The 26616-nt window shown below is 44.3% G+C and overlaps 1 protein-coding gene across 14 annotated transcripts in view; it reads right to left on the bottom strand.

The window, feature by feature from the left end:
• Positions 1-25610, bottom strand: part of ALDH18A1 (aldehyde dehydrogenase 18 family member A1) — a 42285-nt gene extending 16675 nt beyond the window's left edge. Inside the window, exons 1-10 of one of the 14 annotated variants that reach the window (XM_075026683.1) lie at positions 25489-25610; positions 23945-24055; positions 23176-23284; positions 13893-14016; positions 9172-9395; positions 6802-6951; positions 6607-6711; positions 5000-5158; positions 4318-4408; positions 2582-2706 (exon numbers count right to left, since the gene is read on the bottom strand). In XM_075026683.1, the coding sequence (XP_074882784.1) occupies positions 2582-2706; positions 4318-4408; positions 5000-5158; positions 6607-6711; positions 6802-6951; positions 9172-9395; positions 13893-13986 (948 nt within the window). In that variant the 5' untranslated portion in view covers positions 13987-14016; positions 23176-23284; positions 23945-24055; positions 25489-25610. The other 13 variants (XM_075026684.1, XM_075026682.1, XM_075026685.1 and 10 more) reach the window with 13 other exon arrangements.
• Positions 25611-26616: the final 1006 nt, after the last annotated feature.

The raw sequence follows: 26616 nt of genomic DNA, 5'->3' as shown, positions 1-26616 counted from the left end.
ATAGAAGCAACACACATAAGATCTGAGGTAAGAAGAAAGTCTGAAACAAGAACAATCTGATGTTCACAGACAGATGGAAACTGAAATCAATGATATTAGCAGATCACCTGTGTGCTAAAGGCTGTCATGGAGGGTTGGTGGGAAGGCAGGCATTGTGATCAACATGAGCTCTATGAAATTTAGGGGCAGTATCTTTGTAGGCATTGCCCTAACATGAAGGACAACATGAGCTCTCTTTCTGAACGTCAGTGTTGGCATACTGAAGTTTGCTTAGTCCTTCTACAGAATGTTAAGTTACAGCAGGATTACCTTATTAGTAAGGGTCCTTTGGAATCCCCATGTACTGATTAGTCCTAAGATTAGCCTCTTTCCACGTTCTTTAAGGCATCACAACATGATTTCTCTAAGATCTCCCCCCCCAACATTTCACTGGTTCATGCCAAAATACAAAAACACAAACCCAAATCCCAGATGTTACCTGCTGAAGAGATACTGCCTGTGGTCTCCTTAGTTTCTTTTCCTGATCAAGGTATGGGCATCATTATCCCACTATATTTAATTACATGTCATTTATTTTACCGCAAAAGCTTCTCTGCTTCCTCACTTCTACACTTTCCTAATATGGTTCTACAATTAGGTATTACTCCATATTCACCAGCAGATGCCACCTGTTGGATATGCCTATCACATCAAATTCGACTACCACAAGACCATCAACTGCTCCATTTCTGCTCAAATTTCATGCTGATAATCAAGATTTGTACTTTGAGCTATGATCTGTTTATTCTATTATTAATGTTACAGTTTTCCAGAAATATCGCCCAATTCTCAACTGTAACAAATTTTTGTTACAACAGCAGCATTGAGATTTGTCTCTGTGCGACTCAGATTTAAAGATACCAAATACCTCTAACAGATTATTATTATTTTTGCAATACAAGTACTTTCTGACCTTGGCAGCTTTCCCTTCAATACCTGGAATCATTTAAACTATTCCAGAAGCCAGGTCAAGGGAAAGCTGTTGCTAAATGAGCTCTGTACATCCCATAGTTACAAACAGAACACTCAAATTCCTCCTCCTTTTGCCACCTTCCAGTCCATGCTCTGATACTGAAGTATGTCTTACCTGAATCTTCAGAAAAGGAAATAAAACATAAGATAACTGGTGAAGAATTTCACTTTGGTCTCTCCCTGCTTAGTCAAAATCTACTTCAGTTCTTAGAAACAACCTTCCAGAGGTGTCCTTAGGAAACCCACATCAACTAGTACTGCCGTAGTGCACATCTCAGCATCACGAGAGATATGCTGAAGTCTCACACCACACCCATGTTTATGCACTCACAGCAATGAATACTGAGGGCATCTGAATGTACACAGCACTAAAAACCATTGGCCCTCCTACCTCTGCTATCTTGTACTCGAGAACTACAGTACCTTTGCCTCCACCAATATATCCTTCAGAAGCAAACAGCACATGTACAAACTCAGGAGACAGAGGTATCATATCAGATTCAAGTGACAGGGATTCCCGACATCTTTGGATTATCAGATATGAAAGAAGTGAGGACCGACTCTTATTTTAATTTAAAACACCAACTTAGTACAGTTCCAAATGTCACATTTTACAAACTACTGGAATGTAATTCATTAGTTGGTCTTTTCAATTCACATGGACCAAAGAGAGAAGCTGAAGGAACGCATACACCGTTCCAGGGCACTCACAGAATAACTGATGCCAGAAAGGATCTCTGGAGATCGTATAGTCTAACCACCTGCTCAAAGCAGGGTCAACTAGAGGAAGTTACTCGAGATACCATGCAGTCAGGTTTTGAACATCTCCAAACATTTGAGATTCCACAAGCTCTCTAAGCAACCTGCTCCAGTGCTTCAGCAACCTCACCGCAAAATTCTTACATTTCAGTTTAATTTCTTGTATTTCAGTCTGTGCCCATTGCCTCTTATCTGTTCCCTGAATACCACTGAGAGGAGTCTGGCTCTGTCTTCTCTACACCCTCCCTTCAGGTATTTATACACAAACCTTCTCTTCTCTGGGGTAAACAGCCCTAGCTCTCAGCCTCTCCTAGCGTGACAGATGTTCCGACTCTTTAATCGTATTCATGGCTCTCTGTTGGATTCACTGTAGCACGCCATGTCCTTCTTGTACTGCAGTGTCCAGAACCAGACACAACTCTACAGATGTGGTCTCACTATTGCTGAGTAGAGGGAAATAAACATTTCCTGCTGGCTGTGTTCTTTCTAATGCAACCCAGGATGCTGTTGGCCTGCTTTGCCCAAAAGGCATATTGCTAGCTCACATTCTGCTTTGTGTCTACCAGGACCCCCTATGTTGTTTTCAGTGAACCTGCTTTCCAGCCAGTCAAGTCCCCAGCCCATACCGGTGAATGGAGTTGTTCCTTCCTAGGTGTGGCATTTCCCATAATTGAACTCGGTAAGGTTCCTGTCTGCCCATTTCTGTAGCCTGTCAAGATCCATCTGAACGCCTGCACAATCATCTCGTCTATCTCCCTTTCCACATCTCCCTTTCCTTCCCAATAAGAAAACCAGTGTTCCGTATTTCTACCTTGGCTTCCATGCCTCCCATTCCCACTCGGGATTTGGTTCCAAACGTTACAGACTGCTGGTCTCCTGGGTAGAATATGTCAATGAGCTTTGCATCATCAGATCCTGGAGGGCTGTCAAAGAGTCCTGAAATAAATAAATAATAAAAATCTGTTAGTGTTATATACCCTCATATCCAAAGCTCACCCATGAAAAAAGAAAAAAAAAATCCATGAGGCTGAAAAGCTTTATTTCATTTTGCAGCACTGAAAACTTTCACTGAACCCTGCTTTTTGTGGGACTGAAAGCATACAACACTTCACAGGCAGACTTAAGAAGCACAGCTTTACCAAAAGCATAATGAATAAGAAACTGAAAACCCACATGCTGAATACCGGCATGCAAGCTGGGAGGTAGAAACATTTGGTTGAGGTTACAGAGACAGTTTACAGCTTTTATACATTCAAAATCAGGGCTTATGTATACAAGCCCACAACTGAACAGGCAAAGGACAGTCCTCCTCACCAAAATCTCAGATTATATTCTTGAATACTGGGTTGTACAGTGATGAACTGGGCAATTCAGAAATACATAAAAAGGGCAGCTAACAAATTCTGCTAAGAAGGAACACAACACTACAGAGATATACTCTTACTAATTTTTTAAAAAATCTAGTAATTTTATGTAACTATGTTTGGAATTGAATGACGCTTTGGTTTACCTAAGATGTTAAACCTAAACTCTACCATCAGACTTCCCAGAAATTCTATATGAACAAATACTGGCATTACAAATTAGAGGGCACAAGTGCAGACTATCTGTGTCCTTCCTTGATAGGAGAAGACATGCATCATTCCATAAACAAGATGTCACATTGAATGAATAAGCTTGGAGGATGAGGGTGTTGGGTGTTAATTTTTTTTTTTACAACTTGTTTTGACTGTCGCTTTTATGAATTGCTCTCAGACAGTCATTTCAGCTAGAATCAACCATGAAATCCAGCTGAATCTGCTAAAAGAAACTGTGTCTACAGAAAGGCACCTCCTTCCTCCTCACGGCCTACAATATGTCCCAAAGTCCAGGATCCACTTAAAGAAACCCATCTGGAGAAGATGAAAAGACTACGGGACTTGGGTTATGTGGACTGCACTGATCTGAAACTGGATCCACTACCCTCCTCTCTCTAGAAAAGGAGCTTCAACATCTATCGGTGACAGACTTATGTCACAGCAGCACAGCTTAGAAGAGTAAAGCAGTGTAAGCCAGATGTCTGGGAGACAGAAAAAGCTAGTAAGTTCCAAGTATCTGGAAGGCAATGACCAGGACTTGTAACGTACCCATAATTCACCAAAAGACAGAACCTCCTGACAGAAGAAACAAACTATTGTAGAATAGTATGTGGCTTATCCTCCTGATTCTAAACACACAGCCTTTATCCTGCATATTACTCATGACTATATCATACAATTCTGTGAAGCTAGCAGAAGTACCATAATACATATCGTATTCTGCATTCTGGAACAAGTCTCAACTTCACATGCATTCTCACCCACCCAGATTCAACAGTGTGGCAGACACTGTTTGGCTTATGCAACAGCATCAGCATTGGATATATGCCTTAAGGAGTTATGGGGTACATTGTAATTGTTCCTGTAAAAGATATGAACTGAAGAGATCAGCAAAACCCAAATACATAGGTTGGTTTGACTATCTGATATACTTCAATAGAAGAAGAAAGTAAAGAAATTACTCACAAACCTTCTACATCTGAGAGAACAATCAGGAGATCAGTTTTCATTTCCACAGCCAGTCGTGCTGCCAGACTGTCATTATCCTTCACACTAATCACCTGCAATGCACATGCATATCAGCAGCACTGAATAGCGGGAGGAACTAGGAAATATTTGGCTCCAACATACAAAAGCAAGTTACCTCAGCACTACCAAGTCCTTCTGAGCTACTTTGTTCACACCCACTGGAAACTTAGAAGGTGATCTTTGTGTGAAAGTACATACGCTTTTGGAGTGCAGTAAAGTGGTATCAACATGACAAGCAGTGTGATCAGTACCTGCATTCTCCACCTTGGTGCCCAGTGACAGGACAACAGGTACTAACAGACCCTTCTTTAAGCAGGGGTGCTGGACTATGTGACCTGCAGAAGTCCCTTCCAACTTCAGCTATTCAGTGAAAACCAAACTGGGCATGCTTGCTTTTGGCAGAGCAGACATCATCTGCCCTGCTTTCACCCCACAGCACTGTATCATGCTGGAAGCAGACAGGTCAGCATAGTCTTCCAGTACCCTCTGTCCACATTACTAATTTTGTATGTTTGTCTCCCTGCTGCAGGCTTCAGAGGTCCCCATTTATGACATTAGTGAAGTACCCCTTACTGCTGTACCATCTACAAGCAGGATTCACCCCCTTGCAATACTTTACCCACATTTACCCCCTGCAGATCACTATTCGGCTCTGGAGGTGGAACAACAGCATCATTAGTGTTAATTATAGGGACAATATTCATTCTTAGAAGCTCATGCAATGTTCCATTTAAGTTCCGACGCTTCTGTTCATCATGGAAATCCAGGTTGGTGACTAAAATCTAAAAGGAGGAAAATAAATTAATATATACTTAGCCTACCGCTTTTCCTGAGAACATCATAAACATATGTATTAACATATCATAACAGATCAGCTGTGCCCTTTGGGTCACTAAAGAAACATAAGCCACGTTTAAAGGATAAAGAATACAAGTGAGAAACACTCTTTGCACAACATTTTCAGGTTTATATGCCTTAACTTCCACTGGAGCCTATAAGGGCCTTTCTCAAGCTGACAGATCACAGGCTCCAGGAACCAACTTAAGAAAAAAAACATAAGCAAAACATAGATGCTGATGATAACTACTAAGACCCTAAACAATTTGTAAGATTACTCAAGACACTCCTTCTCCTGTTTTCCTTCCCAGTGTAATGTTTCTACTGCCGCAAGCAGGAGGGATGCTTTGCCTCAAGACTTCTCTTCAGCTCTAGAACTCACTTGCTTTTCTGAAAGAATCTTGGTCTTAAAGCCTCCTGCATGCAGACATCACCCCTTTCTTTTTGGTTTTAAGACAAAAACCCCTCAACTTCTGCTCTGAAGAGACTTTTTTTTCATTTTTACTCTACCATTGGACATTTGAGAACTAAGCAAAAAACTCCACCACACAAATGTTACAATAGCACTTGGAATCAATGTGTACACTGACTTTTTTGGCATGGGCAATTAATTCTTTTAAATCGAAGGAATGATAGTTGTCTACCGACTGGAACAAGATTATAATCCAGTGCAACCTACAGCGATTGTTAGCTATACTGTAAACATTTTAGTGATATCAGCTATACTGTGTTACAGGAAGAAGTTCCTCCAAGCGAGACTTCATATTAGGCTCCTAAATTAATTAAAAGTGTCTAAACAAATAAGGACTTACAGTTGATGCAATTCTGTATTCTCAGAGTTTTTAAGATAAGCAAAGCCTGTTTAAGAGTAGTTCAATTAATACAGTTGCAGCATTCAGAATAGGTTATAGGTAGAAGACCCAGGCTAGGGATACCACCACCCACAAGTTAGAAAGGTTTGAAGAGTAGATGGACACAAGTTCTAAGTGTGGATATGCACTTCTGTCAGCTTTACAGAATGTGTGGCAGTTCAGTCACTTGTGATTTTTAAACCCTCACTTTGGATCACCAACTTTATCTTTTGTGAATAGACCTTAATAGACAACCCCTCCCTCCGCTGCTGTACATAAGAGCAGGGCACACACCAATTCTAAAAAGAAAAAGCCTATTTGCTTCACCTTGACAATAGATAACTCCATTTCAGAAATACTTAGCAAGGCACTCCTGTATAAGCTACCATTTACGCTAGAATAATAAGCCACAAAAGTAGGATGGCAATAGAAGTACAAGACTACAGTAAAAATAGCAGCGTATAAAACACGGAAAAAATCTGAGAACAATTCCATCACTGACTGAAGTAGCAAGTCAGTCTAGGAAAGAAGGAATCTCTTACTTGAGCCGCACAGATGCTGTACTGTGTAAACATGGCCTCATACAAAGCCATTAGTCCACTCTGGCCAGCTGCTGCACAGGCTCGGGCCTCCAAGACTGGAATAGCCTACAAAGATACAGAACTGCTGTCAGGCAGTAACTTGAGCAGGTACCACCCAACATTCAAGGAAAAGCAGGAATGCTGCCAGTCACTCACCATATCTTTTAGCTGACTCTGGCCTGAATGAAGCGCTTGCCTCACACTCTGAGAAAGCAAGATCTCATGACGCAACCGTTGCTTTCCAAAAGCTACAGCACCACTGGTTACAATCATCATCTCTCGGCCCTGATTTTGCAGCATTGACACCTGTAAGTACAGAACTTAAGAAATAGGGCCTGGAGTATGATCACTGCTAGCATGACAGTTCTGGCTGTTATAACATGCTCACCAGTTCTTGCTGACACAAGTGTTTTGCTTTATCCATGGATGCAGAAAGCAAGGCAACCACCCTCTAAGATACTCCTGCACACCTGCCTAGCCACTTAGGAGCTATGCAAAGGACTGCATGCAATCTATAGCTTCTGCTAAACTTTCTTTTCTGTTGTGGTTTAACCCCAGCCAGCAACTAAGCACCACACAGCCGCTCACTCACTCCCCCCCCACCCAGTGGGATGGGGGAGAGAATCGGGAAAAAGAAGTAAAACTCGTAGGTTGAGATAAGAACAGTTTAATAGAACAGAAAAGAAGAAACTAATAATGATAATGATAACACTAATAAAATGACAACAGTAGTAACAAAAGGATTGGAATGTACAAATGATGCGCAGGGCAATTGCTCACCACCCGCCAACCGACACCCAGTTAGTCCCCTAGCGGTGATCCGCCCGCCCCCCCCCCTTCCCAGTTCCTATACTAAATGGGATGTCACATGGTATGGAATACCCTGTTGGCCAGTTTGGGTCAGGTGCCCTGGCTGTGTCCTGTGCCAACTTCTTGTGCCCCTCCAGCTTTCTGCTCGCTGGGCATGAGAAGCTGAAAAATCCTTGACTTTAGTCTAAGAACTACTTAGCAACAACTGAAAACATCAGTGTTACCAACATTCTTCGCATACTGAACTCAAAACATAGCACTGTACCAGCTACTAGGAAGACAGTTAACTCTATCCCAGCTGAAACCAGGACATTTTCACAACCCCAGTTTTTATGACAGTCATGCTTGAATTTTCACAATACATATTACATGGTAACACTTCTATACCCCTCGCCCCTCCACCTCCATTGCTACAGATAAGGAAAGATAAGATATGAAAAAGCTGTAAAGTAGCAGCTGGACCTTTCCCCAACCCTCTTATTTGCCATCCATTCCCCAAACTGCCATTATACAGTAACTGAATTCTAGAAGTGAAGAAGCTAACTCTGATAATACAGCTTTTACTTACTTCTTCCTTACATGCTTCTGGCCAGATTCCTTTCAAAGCTCTAAAGCTAGATGTCTTACATGAATTTAATTTATTATGTTAACTTTACTTCCCAGAGAAGACATGTCCAATCCCCCCCCCAAAGTCATAATTTCATTTTGGAGAACCAATTCATGAGCTGATCCCATCAGTTTTTCCTAAAAATAATGAGGTCTCAAGCTTTCTCCTAGAGGAAATCTGCAAATGCTCAGGTAATCAAGAACCTGCAGACTTCACAAACTTCAGTGCCACCTTCCCACTAGGTCCAACTAATGCCCCAGTCACATCTTAGCTATTGCATAAAAATCTCACCCTCTGTACTGGGTCTGGCCAAGATGGGAGTTAACTTACTTCATAAGGGCCTATATACTGCTGTGTTTTGGATTTCAGGACTAAAACAGTGTTGATAACATTCCGGTGTTTTGCCTATTGCTAAATAGTGCTTGCACAGCATCAAAGCCTTCTCTTTTTCCCATGCCGAGCAGCACCTGCACAGCATCAACACTTTCTTTTTCCCACTATGTCCCATCACAGCATGTAGGCTAGAGGCTGGGCAAGAAGTTCAGAGAGGACACGTTTGGGACAGCTGACGTGAACTGGCCAAAGGGATGTTCCATACCATATCACATCATGCTCAGTAATAAAACCAGGGTAGCAGGATAGGAAAGGGCAGGGGGTTGTCTCCCAAGATGGCCATCACTCGGGGACTAGCTGGGCATTGGTCTGCTTATGCGAGGTAGTGAGTGATTGCCTTAGCATCGCTTATTTCTTTTCCTCTTTCCTTCACTTATTAAACTGTCTTTATTTCAACCCCTAGGTTTTCTTACTTTTGCTCTTCCTATTTTCTTCCCAATCCGACTGGTGGTGGGGCAGAGGTGGGGCAGCAAACAAGCATCTGTATGGGTGCTTAGCTGCTGGTCAAGGTTAACTCACCACACCTTTAAATACCTATTTACAGAGTTACACGGTTTATGCTACCACAGCACAGGGGAACAAAAAAGGGAAAGGCCAACACGTTGCTTTAAACGGCCATCACTGTTTTTTGAGTTTTCCTACAATCTTCTGTGCCATCCAACAATCACCAAGTATCTGAAGTTAAAACAAACACTCCACTTCAGTCACAGAATTACCTGCTCTACAATAGATGCCAGCCTCCCAAGGGCCAAGCCACACTCATCCCCTCGAGTCACAACAGCACTACCCAGCTTCACTACAATCCGCTTTGCATGCTTCAGCTCACTGCGGTGTGCAAATGATTTTCCATGTGCACGGCTGAGTGGCATAGTGATAAATGGGATGTTGCTCCAACAACGGATAGATTCATTCCTTAATCTTTGGTTATGACAAGGGAGATCTGTGGTTAAAGAAAGAAAGAAAGAAAAAAAAATGCAGTTTTAAGTGTTTCATTCAGACTTTAAGCCCTTGAAGTCATGTAACATTTCCTCCCTTTCCAAGGCTAAAGCTCACAATAAACACTTCTCAGTGACCAGGAACGAGAAGCTAGCTTTCAAGTCACCAAAATAAAGTGAGAACCATTAATATATCTGAGCAGCTCTGACCGTCCCTAAGGTATATAAGGCAATATCCCATGTGTAAGAGAGCTTTGATTCTGGGAATCTAGAAGACCAAACTGAAGGACACTAAAAAAAGCCCATACAGCTCACATCAGAAGTAAAAGTACTAGCTTTAAAAACAATCTCCTTTGCCTCACCTCATTAGATACAGCTAGAGAGTTTTCCCATCTGTAGTAGCACAGAAAGCTTGACTCTTAGGGAGGAAAAGAAACACAGCTTTTACAACATCTCTAGCTCAGGTATTTTTGCACGTTGCTCAACTAGGGGCAGCAGAAGGGGGATGATGGACATACAAACTGGAAGTTACCTTCCTACAGGATAAATAGGCATTGGAGGGAGAAGAGACAGTCACAGCATTACACAGGTAAGACACAAGATACGTAAGGCTGGCACTTTGCCCAAGTCAATGAGCTAGGGAATGCTTGCCAGCAAAATCCTTGTTTTCAAAATGCCTGCAAAGGTCAGCAAGACCACTATCAGCACAGCAGATTAAAGAGGATAGTGACTATTAAGTTACAATCACAAGGAACAGTCTGGATCCTTTCTAATTGACAAAGAGGTGGACCCAAACACATAAAGTCCCAAAGTTAAGCTGAAGAAATGAAGGCAGACAGAAAGCACTTCCAATATACTTCATATGCAGTTTTGCAGAGCCACAGTGAATTGCGTCTGAAGGAGTCATGCAGATAAGAATACATGCAGTCCAAGTGTGTCAACTGGATAATTAATATAATATGGATAAGCCATATTACTTGACAAGAATTTGAAACCACATTTCCTTATCCTCCATCTAGCTCTTTTTGTACTGCTATTAAGAAACTGTATTAAACCAATGTCAACTTTTAGACAGTCTCAAAAATACCAGTATAGCAAAAAAGATGGAGAATACTTCTGATGTAATTACTGAAAAATCAGCTACTGACACTACACTCTGGGACCAAAAGTGCAACTTAGTCAAAAGATGGAACACATTCATGGAAAAGTTATGGAGAAGATCATACTGGATGCTATTGAAAGGCATATAAAGCACCATGCAATCATCAGGCATAGTCAACATGGGTTCAGAAAGGGAAAGTCTTGTTTAACTAATTTGATACCCTATGGTAAGGTCACCGGCCCACTGAATGCAGGGAAGATGGTGGATGTAGTTTTTCTGGATTTTAGTGAGGCTTTTGATACTGTTCCTCACAGCATCCTTCTGGACAAGTTGCCCAGCTGTGAGATAAGCAGGTTCACGGTGTGCTGGGTGAAGAACTCGCTGGAAGACAGGGCTCAAAGGGTTGTAGTGAATGGGGCTATATCTGGCTAGGGACCAGTAAGCAGCGGTGTTCTTCAGGGCTCAATCCTAGGGCCAGTGCTGTTCAACATTTTTATCAATGATCTGGATGCAGGAGTTGACTGCACCATTAGCAAGTTTGCAGATGATACTAAACTGGGAGGTGCTGTTGACTCTCTCAAAGGACAAGAGGCCTTGTGGAGGGATAGATTGGAGCATTGGGCAATCATCAATGGCATGAAATTTAACAAGTCCAAATGCCAGATTCTGCACCAAGGACAGAGTAACGCCGGACACAAGTATAAATTGGGAGAGGAGTGGCTGGCGAGCAGCCCTGCAGAAAGGGATCTGGGGGTGCTGGTCGACAGCAGGCTCAATGTGAGTCAGCAGTGTGCCCTGGCAGACAAGAGGGCAAACTGCATTCTGCGGGGCACCAAACACAGCATGAGCAGCCGGTCGAAAGAGGTGGTTAACCCGATGTGTTTATTGTTGGTGCGGCCTCACCTGGAATACTGTCTGCAGCGCTGGGCCCCTCAATTTAAGAAGGACATTTTGGTCCTTGAATGCGCCCAGAGGAGGGCAACCAAGCTGGTGAAGGGGCTGGAAGGCACGTCCTCTGAGGAGCAGCTGAGGACGCTGGGTTTGTCTCGTTCGGAGAGGAGGAGGCTGAGGGGCACAGCTTCCTGAGGAGGGGACGTGGAGAGGGAGGTGCTGATCTCTCCTCCCTGGCGTCCAGGGACAGGACACATGGGACTGGTTCAAAGCTGCATCAGGGGAGGTTCAGACTGGACATCAGGAAGCATTTCTTTACCAAGATGGGTGTTCAAACACGGCAACAGGCTTCCTCGAGAGGTGGTCGATGCCCCGTGCCTGTCAGGGCTTAAGAGGCATTTGGACAATGCCCTTAATAACATGCTTTAACTTTTGGTCAGTGCTGAAGTGGTCAGGCAGCTGGACTAGATGATCACTGTAGGGCCCTTCCAACTGAACTATTCTATTCTAGTCAATCCTAACCAATATCTCATCTGAAGATGCAGAGGCTTCTTTACAAGTCAGTAAACTGAATCCTATGCCATGGTCAGAGTTACCTGATTTTATTTAATCTGTTCAGTCTCTCTAATTTTGATGCTCAATAATACAAAATAGATTCATTTATAACCTAAAGTGACTATTCTGGGTGTTACTTCTGCTGGAGAAAGACAGAAATGAACATAAAAAAGAGAAAGTAGTCCTTTAACAATGTTTTAAATAAGTAAATCTTTTGTTCATCAGACACGCGGAAGAAGCTTAAATGATTAATCATAACTGAGGGCTGCACTAACATGTCACGCATATAAAATTAAAAAATGGAATTTGGAGATGAGTTTCATTTGCCCCTCATTTTCATGAGGGAATACTTGTGAATGTAAATAAAGCCTACAATACATATGAAAGAACAGGTGAAGGATTCCAATTTAACTGTTCTTTCCAGCATTATACATGACTATATAGTATTTGCCTATCCCACACAGTATGACTAGAAAGGAGTAAAACCAAATTGTTTCCAATTCTCTTGGCTAGAGCTTCAGGGTTTAGAAGGTTCCAAGAAGGCAGCTGTTGAGGGATAACCAGTATCTGAAAAGAAACCACTTATTTTTTCAGAAAGACATGGAAGACAACAATGGTTCTAGGACACGCAGAGAATTTCATTCATCTCTGCTAAAGCCCTAATTGCTAACCTTGCTCTATGACTGCATAAACCTGTCTTTTTTAGTTATTTTAGACTGGACTAGGATGTGAAGTCAGCTCCCACGTTACACATGCAAAACAATTCTGGTGACGCAAGCCCATTAACTTGCTTCATATGCAATTAGGAAGAAAATGGTATAGCCATCCAGTCAACTTTTTGGACAAATAGGTTTCTAGGCATTCCAGTTTTTATATCCAGTACCTTGTCAACAGTTTCACTTCCTTAATAAAGAAGGAGAAACATATGAAAAAGACTTTAGTATTTGGCACTGCAGATCCTTTTATGAAACCTGCATGAGGCTTGCTTCTCGGAAGTAAAGAAGCAGAATTTCAAAATAGACAAGCCGAACGGGATCACAACAGAAACAGTAGACAACAGAAGAAAACTGTGATAAATGCTCAATTCAGTTTTAGAATGCAACTGATGAAGTAACCAGAATTGTTCCAATACTGGATACTGACTACTGTCAATACTAAGGAATAATTTTCACAGTGTTAACCGAGTAGTTTACGGACTTCGGAAAATGCGGAATATTTAGAAATACTACAAATGCAGAAGTCAACAGAACTATAGGTCAGAAAAAACAAGTTTAGCATTTTAAAGTTCTCAACATTTATTAATTCATATAAATATCAACAAAAGAGAACTGTTAACACACAGATCAATGGGAAATTAATCTTGCATGCAACAGTAAACAGTTAATCTCTTGATCTAATAGAGTCTATCTGTCCTTGCCTTCTCTATTTCAGACCACTAATCAAATAGACAGTGAATGGTTCTCTCAAGTTAGGTTTTCAGGGAACAACTATTTACAGGGCAGTGATGTATTTACACTCAGACTTCCTGCAAGCATCTTTCCACTTTTATCTAATCTGAATAACTTTGAGCTTCACATCTTGTTTTATTCAAGACATCTGTGGGTTGAAAACGCAAATGGGGGAGCAGACATAATCAGATCTTGTTTTCCAGGAATACATGAGGTTGAAATAAAGAACTTTTACAGTAGCAGTACTTTCACAACTGATTTTTTTTTGCTTGAAATGCACATCAGAATGAAAAATAGACCCCTCAGTCATCAGCTGAATGTTATTGAGTTAAGGGAGAAAGTAATTTTAAGAAAGTAGAGCTTCCAAGTGCAACTCACTCCAGAGGTTGCAAGTTTTGAATGATGTTAATGAGGTGATTTTCCTTTCAACATAGGAAAGAGTATAGGCATGCCCAGACACATACTGACCAACATTATTAGAAATGTGTGCTTTCTCTCATACATACATAAACGGGAAATGGCTGCGATGGCATGTGGCGATAACACAAAGCACCATCCAGGGGAACGGACAAGGGGGCTCAGAGCAGCTCGACACAACATTTTGAGATGCCTTCTGCAAATCAAGGATATCTGTAAGTTAAAAGGAAGGGAGGAAGGTGGAAAACTGGTTAAATATCAGTGAATTTCCATCTGTATCTCTCTCCTCACCAAACCCCCCACCCCAACTCCTCTTTGTCCTGTACAGTCTTAACGCAATTTCCTTGTGCAAGAGACAGACAGCCCAGTCTCTCCATTTTGCAGAATTCTCAGACTGTGACTTAGAAGAACTGAAGGCCCCTGTTCCCTGCCTGCTGGCAGAAGATAATTATTAAAGATCAAGAACAAAACGTGGTTCCCCAAGAAGGGAAGACATTATTAGCGGGTGTATCTACAATGGAGAAGAGTCCTAACTTTGTCCACAGGGAAGCCTGGAAGAAAAAAAAAAAAAAAAAAAAATATAGAGAGGTTGTATCATACAGACTTCTCTGTACACCCCACAACAGAGCATCTACTACAGTTATGAATCTCAGCCCTATTCAATATAGAAAATATGCTGACTCACTTTTCCCTGAGCACTACCAAATGACAAAATGTTAACCATGATTACAAGTAAGGCAGCAATTTCAAAGGTATTTGGCACTAGTTTCCCTTGACTAAACTTGTAAACACTCAAGATTCTTGCAAGTCAAAATCCACTAGAGCAAGCACCCAGCAAACAAGGGATACACAATTAGCCATTTCCTAGGACAGATCTAGTTGAAGTAATGTATCTAGTATCACAAAGGAAACAAAGGAGATTAACAAGAATCCAGGTCTACCAGACAGCGCTTAAGCCATGAAACCTCTCCTTCCCCTTTTACAAAAATTTGCTTCCTTTACTTGCTTTCAATCCATCTCTCTGCACCATTGGAATAGAGCAAACAACACTGCACAAGTGGTGGTAGGGAGAAGGTACTGAAGAGAGGACAAGGAGAGCTCATAGTAACTGCATTGGAAGACTGCTATTACAAATACCACGACAGTTATAGCACCTGGCAGTTCTGGCATACATGTACATGAACACTTCAAGTTGCTTCGTTACCCCACACCAGTGTATTGTTCTTATACCTCATTATAAACCTTACCAAAATATACACGTCTACATAAGACAAGGCTGCCACCAGCAGATAATGGCTCTCCTGTTTTGTCTAGTAAAGATTACATAGCATGGCTTTTTAACAATATTAATTTTCAACATCCCTCCAGTTCTGTATTTCATCTGAAATGGCAGTTGTGACCACTGCCAGGTCGAGGCAGACAAAGGACTCAGAGCGGATGATACAACTGAGCAAGTAGTCCAAGCTCTCTTCTCATAACAGGGCAAGCTTAAAGGTGAACAGTACCAACTAGACACTCCCTCTTCGAACCCTTACCAGGCACCTCATGCACCTGCCTCTGGGGGGCACAACAATTCCCACTGTTCATATGTCTGGCTGTCTGACCCTTCCACCTTGAAGTCCACCCTAGCATCTACTGTCAGCCATCATCTTCCCAGCAGGGTCTCAGTTATGTCTCAGAGGAATGGCCAAGTCCTGCAGCTTCTGACAACCTGAACTAGCAAACGGCAGGTCTTTTGTCCAGAACCCCTTCCACCACAACTATCCTGAGTGGAACTGCCTGTTCCTCTTCAGCTTCCTTCACAGACCAGCTCCCTTAGGGAAGAGAACCAGGCACTCTACCTGAAGTTTCACCCCCAGACATTTCCTGTTACAACCTCTTCTGTCAGGCCTTTGATTCCCACCACGGTAATAACCTTCACCTGGTGTTGCACCGTCACTAGAATATAGACCCATACTAGCTAGATCAAGCTGTGTTGTGTCCTTAGTTGCTCCTACTGATCTGCCAGAGAACCACTTCACATTCCCACTACAGGGCTGCCTGCAACTAAGAGCAACCTTGTCCTTCTGGAAGACTGCCTCCTGCTTCCCTTTACCAGAGACAACTTTGCTAAGAGTGAGCAGACAGTGAGCAGTGAGAGGTGGTAGACAGTGTGGATCTTTTGAAGGAAAAAGATTAGAAAGAAATAGCACAGTTTTGCAACTAGCTTGCGAGAAAAGGCAAGGAGGCTAAGTTAACAAGACGACAGAAATGGAAATTTTACAGCAGCAGCAGATATCAAGAAAATATGTGAAATGGGAATGAGGCTGCCAGAAAGCATAGACAGGGCGTAGGGCATACTGTAAATGACAAGCTTTCTTTCAGGCTAGTCTGAGGCTGCAGAACAACTCCTTTCTCTTCTCTTACTCAATCAAGGATTTAAAGTTACTTTCAATCCTCATTTTCCATTCCACTCCCATTTTCATGCCTGGAATGGTTCTGGTCTTCAGTAACAAACCAAAAAAAGGTACATAATTTTTAAAAAATTAATTAAAAAAATTAAAAATTAAAACTAAAATAAATAATAATAATTAAAAAACTAAAAATCTGCCTTACTTGGAGGGGAGGGAGCAATAAAAAGAAATGCAAAATGCATTATTCAGGTATTTCTCCAAGACTCCAGCAACAGCTTAAAAATTTATGGTTTTTTCATTACCAGGAAGACCTACTCCTTCCAAACTAGTCTCCAAACCTGACTTTTAAAAATATCATTCTCCCATCATCTCTTTAAATAATAAAAGTTATCCTTATATTATTGCTCACAGAAAGCAATACTATTGGCTAGTTTTTATTAATTTATTATCTCCATAACAGTTGTTAAACAACATAGTACATTTAGATTCTGTTCCAGATCACCGTAAAGAGACTTAGTCACCTTACCAAGCAATCAGAGGTCTCAAATCCTAAAACTGGTGCCTTTTAACAACAACAATCTATAACACTGATTTTTCAGTCTGTTGGCTGCAGACCCATGGGATGTCCACAGATATTTGCAGTGAGTTGATAAAATAAAACTAAATAAATTTTTTTCACAGTTTTATATATAAAGGCCAATATCTCAACTAAGCGTGAGGACATTCCACAAGGGAAAAAAATCTGGAAACCAAACTCCTATAGAAAGAGCTAAACTGTACTACACTTAAGCAATTAAGCAGAGAGAAATCAAGTTCCAAGGAAATACGCATAATTTTAACAAAGCAAGTCTTTACCATAACACAAATAAGTCCTCTGTAACATTCAGGGGTTTTGTTATTTAAGCAGCTTTGTTACCTTAAAATGAAAACTTTTGTAAGGAAAAAAAAATATATATCTGCAGTTCTTAATGCAAACTCAAAACCAAGAAACCTTCCCAGAGGGAAGCCAGCTGAGAAGAACTGACTAAAATAAAGCTTCAAATAAATTGTCTTTAGAACAGTCCGCAAATAGCTTTGCCCAGGTTCTATAGAAGTTATACACACAGACAACAGGCAATTCAAGCAACACATACCATGCAATTCTTTTCTACCAAGAATCCATTCCAGCAGGACAGCGCGGTCGCAGCACCCTGCATCGATTGACACTGCCTTGTGCAGCGGAATAAAACCCTGTTACTGGCCTGTCGGAACCGTTCTGGGTACCTCAAAAGATAGCATCTGTGGACGTTGAGTATTGTTCCATTTTGCTATACCTCGTCTATAAGTAAGCGAAGCAGCACAAGCAGGGCTGTATAGCACCAGCACTAGAGACAGGACTAGTACCTCCAACTGCCTGCCCTGGGAAGTACAAGCGGAGGAACCGAGCGATTCACAGCAGGAGCAAGCAGAACCCACTCAGGCACAGAGAGCGAGTCCAGCTTCACAAAACGCAACGGCAGACAAACGGCTTGCCGCACGTTTATCACTGACACCTCCAGGCGTCACTCCTTGCCGCGGCACTTGAAGCCACCAGGATTTCCGTACCTGACCCGTCCTGCTGAAGCTGCGACAGAGATGTCCACGGGCAGCGGCACCTGCGGCGGCACCAGGACCGCGACGCGACCGCGCTCCCGCCGCGGCGGGCGCGGCCGGACCAGCTGACCCGCCGCAGCCAATCCCCGGCCTCCCGGCAGCAGGCGCCACATCAGCGCGGCGCGCGGGGACCCACGCCCACGGCCGGCTGATGTAAGCGCCGCGGCTCCAGCCTCATCCCTCCCACCAGCACGCTCACCTTCCCGTCCTGCTGTCCCAGCAGATGATGTAATTCTACTCCACGTTGCAGCACAAAATCCAGGGCTTTACAGGTTGGAGCATTAACAACTGTTTTCCGTCTAGTCCCAGACTAGTCCAGACAGCCCTCCCCACAGCACAGGCTGCCTAGCCATCTCCCACATGCAGCTTCCCTTGACCTTGATTCTCCCTGTTCTCAGGTGTTTGCAGTCTGATGCAGACAGCAGATGAAAGGGAGCTGTAGACAAACTTTCAGGAGTGGCTTTACCTCTGTAGGCCCTTTACCGCCTTTGTTTTCTCCACTGTAGCCCACACCCTTCCACAAGGGCGAGTCCTGCCTTTGCTCTTCACCTATCCCCCATATGGCATTTGCATTCACTTCTAAATTAAAATAAATGTACTCTTTGCTGGGTGAAAAACTGGCTGGATGGACGAGCCCAGAGGGTTGTGGTGAATGGGGTGAAATCCAGTTTGCAGCAGGTCACAAGTGGTGTTCCCCAGGGCTCGGTGTTGGGCCCCACTCTGTTTAATATCTTTATCAATGACTTGGACGAGGAGATCGAGTGCACCCTCAGCAAGTTTGCAGATGACACCAAGTTGGGAGGCAGGGTCGATCTGCTTGAGGGTAGGGAGGCTCTACAGAGAGATCTGGACAGGCTGGATTCATGGGCTGAGAGCAATCGTATGAGATTCAACAAGGCCAAGTGCTGGGTCCTGCACTTGGGTCACAACAATCCCATGCACGGCTACGGGCCTGGGGAAGAGTGGCTGGAAAGCTGCCCAGCAGAGAAAGACCTGGGGGTGCTGGTTGGCAGCCGGCTGAATATGAGCCAGCAGTGTGCCCAGGTGGCCAGGAAGGCCAACAGCATCCTGGCATACATGTGGCCGGCAGGAGCAGGGAAGTGATTATTCCCCTGTATTCAGCACTAGTGAGGCCACACCTCAAGTACAGTGTTCAGTTTTGGGCCCCTTGCTACAGGAAAGACACTGAGTTGCTGGAGCACGTCCAGAGAAGGGCAACCAAGTTGGTGAGGGGCCTGGAGCACAAGTCTTAGGAGGAACAGCTGAGGGAAGTGGGGTTGTTTAGCCTGGAGAAGAGGAGGCTGAGGGGAGACCTTATCGCCCTCTACAACTAGCTAAAGGGGGCTTGTAGTGAGGTGGGTGCAGGTCTCTTCTGTCAGGTGGCTGGAGATAGGATGAGAGGAAATGGCCTCAAGTTGCAGCAAGGGAGATTTAGGTTAGATATTAGGAAAAATTTCTTTACTGAGAGGGTTGTCACACATTGGAATAGGCTGCCCAGGGAAGTGGTTGAGTCACCATCCCTGGAGGTATTCAAAAAGTGCATAGACAGGGTACTCCATAACATGGATGATGGTTGGACTCGATGATCCTGAAGGTCTTTTCCAACCTAAATGATTCTAAGAGACTCATAGAATCATTTAGTTTGGAAAAGACCTTCAGGATCATCGAGTCCAACCATAAGCCTATGTCGTGGTTTAACCCCAGCCAGCAACCAAGCACCATGCAGCTGCTCACTCACTCCCCCCCATCCAGTGGGATGGGGGAGAGAATCGGGAAAAAGAAGTAAAACTCGTAGGTTGAGATAAGAACGGTTTAATAGAACAGAAGAAACTAATAATGATAATACTAATAAAATGACAACAGTATTAATAAAAGGATTGGAATGTACAAATGATGCGCAGGGCAATTGCTCACCACCCGCCAACCGACACCCAGTTAGTCCCCGAGCAGTGATTCCCCTCCCCCCCTTCCCAGTTCCTATACTAGATGGGACGTCCCAAGGTATGGAATACCCTGTTGGCCAGTTTGGGTCAGGTGCCCTGGTTCTGTCCTGTGCCAACTTCTTGTGCCCTGGCTGGGCATGAGAAGCAGAAAAATCCTTGACTTTAGTCTAAGCACTACTTAGCAACAACTGAAAACATCAGTGTTACCAACATTCTTCGCATACTGAACTCAAAACATAGCACTGTACCAGCTACTAGGAAGACAGTTAACTCTATCCCAGCTGAAACCAGGACAGCCTAACACTGCCAAGTCCACCATTAAACCATGTGCCTAAGTGCATCTTTTAAATACCTCCAGGGATGGTGACTCCACTGCTTCCCTGGGCAGCCTGTTCCAACGCTTCACAACACTTTTGGTGAAGAAATTTTTCCTAATATCCAATCTCAACCTCCCCTGGCACAACTTGAGGCCATTTCCTCTCATCCTATCACTTGTTACTTGGGAGAAGAGACCGACCCCCACGTCGCTATGACCTCCTTTCAGGTAGTTGTAGAGAGCAACACGGTCACCCCTCAGCTCCTTCTCCAGACTAAACAGCCCCAGTTCCCTCAGCCGCTCCTCCTAAGACTTGTGCTCCAGACCCTTCACCAGCTTCGTTGCCCTTCTCTGGACACGCTCCAGCACCTCAATGTCTTTCTTGTAGTGAGCGGCCCGAAACTGAACACAGTGTTCAAGGTGCGGCCTCACCAGTGCCGAGTACAGGAGGACAATCACTTCCCTAGTCCTGCTGGCCACACGATCTGATACAAGCCCAGATGCTACTGGCCTTCTTGGCCACCTCAGCACACTGCTGGATCATATTCAGCTGGCTGTCAGCTGTTGACCGACACCCCCAGGTCCTTTTCCACCAGGCAGCTTTCCAGCCACTCTTCCCCAAGCCTGTAGCGCTGCATGGGGTTGTTGTGACCCAAGTGTAGGACCCGTCACTTGGCCTTGTTGAACCTCATACAATTGAACTTGGCCCATCGATCCAGCCTGTCCAGACCCTCTGTGGAGCCTTCCTACCCTCAAGCAGATCAACACTCCCACCCAACTTGGTGTCATCCGCAAGCACTCTTATCACTGCAATTAGCAGAAACCATAAATCTAGTTTCTCATCTTCAAAGACACTACAAAATTCATAGTATTTCCTCAGTTCAACTCAGATACTAGTTATACTGTCTTCTGCCTACACCTATTTTACCACTGTTATATTCCTATTTACCTATTAGAATTCAAACAAATTCCAACAGCACTAATTCTCATGTTGTTACAAGACAGTATTTGGTTTTTATTTAGTTTGTGGGATATTTTTGTTTGGAGGGTTGTTTACTGGGGGGGAGGGTTTGCTTTTTTTTTTTTTTAACATCTTTAACACATCACCTTCTGGGATCAGGAAGCAATCTTCTCTGAAAGTTTCACAGCTGTGGAAAAAACCTCATGAAGAGTGAACAATATTCAAGTAGTTGGGTTAGAGTTCAAGACACTTGCAAAAACCTCAGTGTCTCAAGAATTAATAGAAGACCCAACTCACAATTATCTGACATTAAGATTTCACTATGTCCACATGAGGGAAAACAAACCAACCCCTCAAACCCCCCAAATAAATATAAGGTCGTTCATTTCATTAGAAGACTATCTGGAGATCCCCACTTTGCAAGAAGTGGAATTTGTTTTAATCATAGCACACATAGGCCCTGCTCTCCCCTTTTCCCCTCTCCAATTATTAGCAAAGATAAACCTGGTGTGTATAACTGCAGAATAAAGACAACACTAACACCAGAATGTTGGTCACTCACAAAAAACACAGAACAGTGACTAAAGATGTATCATAGCAGCTGATTTTTTATGTTAAGCCAAGCCTTCATTTTGATTTTTAAACAGTTAACAAGAAACAGGAATGCCCTCATTTCAGGCTTACATGGCCAATTTTTAGCACATGCAACTTCTTTGAACTGTGCTTCCAAAAAAAAAAAAAACCAACAGATTCCTCTCAACCCCTGCAGATACTGAGGAACTGCTTTTCTTTTTCAGACACTGAAATAGAGGAAGAACTGGCAAGAGAAAATGAACAGCAACTAAATGGGTACTTTCATTTCCCACATGAAACCAGTAGTTTTTATGGAAGGATGCTTGTTAGTGGCAAGGAATCCTAGATTTCCTACCTGGTCAGCAGTTATTTACCTCAGTGTACAGCAAGCATAGTAGGAAGTGAGCAATGGAAAACTGTGGTTTCAGAGAGTTAAGGGCAGTGAACACCTTCAGTAATCTTAAAGAGAGTTCCATCTTAGAGAAAAAGCATGGAACCATCCTGACATTATTAATAATCTGTATAGGCAGACATGCTACAGTCCACCTTTAGTCCTAGACACAACTGCAACAAACATAGGTGTATCTCTGTGCAAAGACTTCTTTCCCTCACCTAATTAAGAAAAAAAAAAGTAATCTTGATTAAAGCAGCTACTCTGATTTATAAGTGAGGAACATAAGGACACAGGTTAATTTAATCAAGCACTAGCCCTCACTAAGAAACCTCAAGCTAGGGTTAGTTAGCACCTTTCAAGCATTTCCTTCGTCCTAACATCATCTCTCTGCTCTTGCCTGGATCAAATGTGGCTACTTTCTTCTACCACCTGTTTTCAGCACTGAGCAGCAGGTTCCACCAGCTGTTAAGGATAAAGATGATAGAACTAGCCTCCCAATTCTGTTCCCATTTCCCTATGGCCATCAAATGAAGGTTGTACAAGTGCCAGAGATCACTCAGGAAAAGCAATGGAGACTGAATAGAAGTTTTGTAATAGCTACAGTTAAGTAGAGTGACAATAGTGCTGCTAAGCAACAAGATACAAATCAAGTACCTGGACACATGTTCATATCCAGGAGAAACCGTAGCCAGGGAAATGCAAGGATAGAATGAAAAGAATTCTGAAAAATGTAGACTGAAGTTGGCACTCTTGTTTAATATCCATTTAGTATTTCAGGAGAAAAAGTGACTTCCACATTTACTACCCTGGGTGTCAGCCTCTCTTCCAGAACCTCTTACAAAAATTTTAGTTGCACTTTTTTGCCCTAGTAGTTTTTTTTATTCATACCCTCCATATCCAAAGCCCCATTGTGGAACCTCTTCAACAACTGCCTTCTGGTAATGGTTAAGCCAGCCAACGGTTAAGCTACAACTTCCTAAGAAAAACTAGGGACTATTCACCAACTGTAGGATTTATTTCTAAGTCCCTGTCCTCTCATTTCTCCAAGAAGAACACCACTCAAAACAGCATTCATCAGCATCTCAGCCTCAGGGAACTGTGCATGCTCAGCTCAGCATTCCCTCCAGTTCTTTATTTTTAAGCCATTTGCCTTTACCTACCTTTCCTTTTTTATTCTCTGCCCTCACAACGTGTTGCCTTCTTCTTTTGGGGTTGGAGAGAAACAAGATGGCATTCAGTTTCTATAAAGGATAAACTGACACCCAAATCCTAATGGGGAAAATAAGACATAAAACAAAACACATCAGTAGAACAGCGGTCTGTCAGATGACCAGATAAAGTACATGGGCAGGACAAGAAAGCAATTAAAACTACCTGAATACCCTCCTGGTCTCCAGCTTTGCATGGCTCTGGGGCTATTCACCTTCTCCATACCACTCATGATTTTGCAGGCTTGTAGTGCACCCATCCTCTCATTCCTCCCTCTGCTGTGATGCTCAAGTTTTCCCTAAACAATTCTAGCACCAGAAGTGCACCAGTTTTGCCACCCCTCCTACTTGAAGCTGCAGTTCCCCCCCCCCTCCAGAAAACAGCTTGATCATGGTAATATTCTGCTCAGAGACCGACCCACCCATCTATACAATATGTGAGTACTAGCACCAGCAAGAGAGAAGCACAGCAACTCCTTAGACTACACTGCCACTAACAAATCAGTACAGGATGCTCTTGCTCTCCTTGTGTCAAGGCTATTTCAACGATACAGTCATCTCCATTGCTCGTCTTCCACCTCCCCGGTTATCCTAAACAGAGTACAGCATATCACCCAAGGGAGAGTGAACTCCAGAACTGCACAGAGTACTCAAGTTTGGACAAAGCAAGGATTTACACAGTGGCATGGTATGGTCTTTTACTCTGCACTTCATTCCTTACCTGATAATTTCTACCATTCTATTTACTTTTTGATTTTTGCTAACGACAACCTGGAACTGACTTTTCAGAGTATCATCCACAGTGACTATCAGATGTTTTTTTCCCTGGATGCTGCAGAAAAACATAAAAATAACATTGCTTTCATATTCCTACTAACACAACATGCAACAAGAGCAGCTGAAAAATTACCAAAGCTAAGCCTGAAAGATGTTCACTCTGCTATTGAACACACTTCTTATAACAATGCTGGAAAAGAGTAGCTTAGAAGAGGAAGGCAGTACAGCAAACAAACACACAAATCAAAACAAACAAAGCAGTTAACAAAAATTATTCACCGTCACAAATACAGAAAAGGTAACGTACTTTCTAATGTGATTAAATATAAATACTTTACTATAGGACAGGGAAGAAGAAAACTTTATTTTAACCCTTTATGAATTGCTTCTCAGTGTCATCAAGACCAATTCTGAGAAAAGAAAGAAGGTAAACACTTCCAAGTATCCGTCATTTTTTATGGTACAGTCAGCACAGGTATAAGCATTTATGGAAGTATTTTAGTTATTTTTCATTTAAGAAACTAAAGCTGTTCTTGACTTCATAGTATAGGGACACTTGCCAAAGGCTTTTGGAAAACTGTGTAAGGTTTGCTCATTAAGTCTCCTTTATCTACAGTTTTATTACTTCTTTCAGAGAGCTATCAGGTTTCTTAAAAAAACCCTCTAATCTGATCCTGCTGTATCTTCCGTGAACAAACACCAAGCAAACAACACAGGCTTATCACCAAGAGTCAGGTCAAAACCTAGGTAATAACTTTTATGTGTCACGCAAGTGTCAGGAGGGTTTAAATTTTTTCTTTGGGCATGGAGAAATCTTGTAAGTAGACAGACAAGAGGCAAGCAAGGAAAAAGAACTCCCAAGAGGGGTGACAGCTCTGCTGTCACAAAGCTCGAGAATAAGGCCAATGCAGCTCTTATCAATTCGTCTAGTGCTCGCAGAGGTCCAAACTGCTATTTCACTCTGCCAATAACTCCACGCAGTAACAATGCTCCGTAGCTGTCAAGAAAATTTGAACCAAAGTCTAGAAGGCTCTGGAAAGCTTGCGAGGACCAAGAGAACAGGGCGCGTCCAGGCGCAGGCAGCATTGCAGCGACTGTACGTACAGCACCTCTACAGCTTCAAGGCTTAGCTCGCTTGTTTTCCCACGGAGTCCTCACTCCTCCGCTGCGACCAATACAGCGGCGGCTCCCGATCCTCCAGTCGCAGGAGGGGAGCCGGCAGCAACCGCTTTGACTTACCGCGGAGCTCCGACGGAAGGCACAGCCCAGCGCCGGCCGCAACGCGGCTCGCCCCTCCGCTAAGGGGCCCGTCGCGCTCAGCTACGGGCGGCCGCGACAGCGCGGCCCGCCTCTGCGACACCCCTAGGCGGCAGGGCCGGCAGCCGCCCCGGCCCCTCAGCCGGGCCTCGCCGCGACCCCCCCGGCGCAGCCCAGGCCGCTCCCGCGCCGCCGGGCACGGCACGGCACGGCTCGGCTCGGCTCACTCACCCGGGCGGCACGGCGCGCCGCCGCCTGTGGCCACAGCCGCCCGCCGCGTCACGTTGCTTCCGGGCGCGGCGCAGCACGGCATACGTAAGCCCCGGCCCGCGCTCTGCTAAGGAGGGCGGGCGGAGTGCGCCTGCGCGGTCACCCGGCGGGGGATCCCGCCCGCGGCATTCCGGCGGGGCGGGGGTGTTCGGGCCTGCCCGGTGGCGGAAGGAGCGTTCCGGTATCAACCGGGTGCGACCGCGGCGACGCCAGCTTCGCCCACGGCGGCTGTTGCGCAGGCCCGACTGCGAGCAGAGCCGGGAGGTTGTTTATGTTGTAGCCGAGCTGCTGTTGCGGGCTGGGGGCAGCAGGCGGCGAGGGAGAGCGCCCGCCCGCCGGTCCGCGCTGCCCCCGGCCGGGGCTGCTGCCCGCTCCCTCCCGGCGCGGCGGCGGCTCCCGTTCGGCTGCGGGCGCGGGAGGTTACCTTTCTTCGTTCCACCCGTGAACCGTTTGACTTTGGTTGTTCGCTTTGTTGAAGCGAGTCTCTAGGGATTTCTCGTGTATTCGCAGATTTTTCCCGTGACGGCCAGCGTGCGCTCCTCGGGTGCGAGCGCTGCGGACGCGGCCTCTCCTTCCTCCCCGCCGCAGGGCCTGGCAGCCGCCGTGTCTGCGGGGGGCTCCGGGGGAGGCCGAGGGTGACGGCCAGCCACGCTCGGGAACGGGGCAACGCGAACTGCTGGCTCACTGTGACCGGCCGCTGTCGGTGTCGGGAGGACGTGGGCTCTAGCACCGGTGGATGTAAAGCAGTGCTGGAGGGAAAAGCTCTTTCCAGGAAAACCTTCGGGTGCGAGGTCCCTCTGACATGAGGCATTAGTGACACAGTGCGTGCTGTGCCACCTGGGTCTCGTATGTGACCTTGTAAGGAAGACTGAAAATGTGTTGCAGGAGCATGTTTATATATTCTTGTAATTGTTCCTTAAGGTATATGGACATACAGTGGCACACTGGAAAAGTAAGTTGAGCCAGATGAAGGCAGCAAGTATTGGGAGCACAGTATGTGAGACCCCTCTCCTTTCACTACAAACCCTACAGTGGTAAACGGTGGCTGAAACTTGGCAAATTTAACAGTGGCTCATGTACTTAGTGCCT

This window comes from Buteo buteo, chromosome 4, assembly GCF_964188355.1.
Source record: "Buteo buteo chromosome 4, bButBut1.hap1.1, whole genome shotgun sequence".
NCBI classification, from domain to species: Eukaryota; Metazoa; Chordata; class Aves; order Accipitriformes; family Accipitridae; genus Buteo; species Buteo buteo.
Note: the sequence above shows the minus strand (reverse complement) of the source record. Positions and strands in the feature narration are given on the sequence as shown.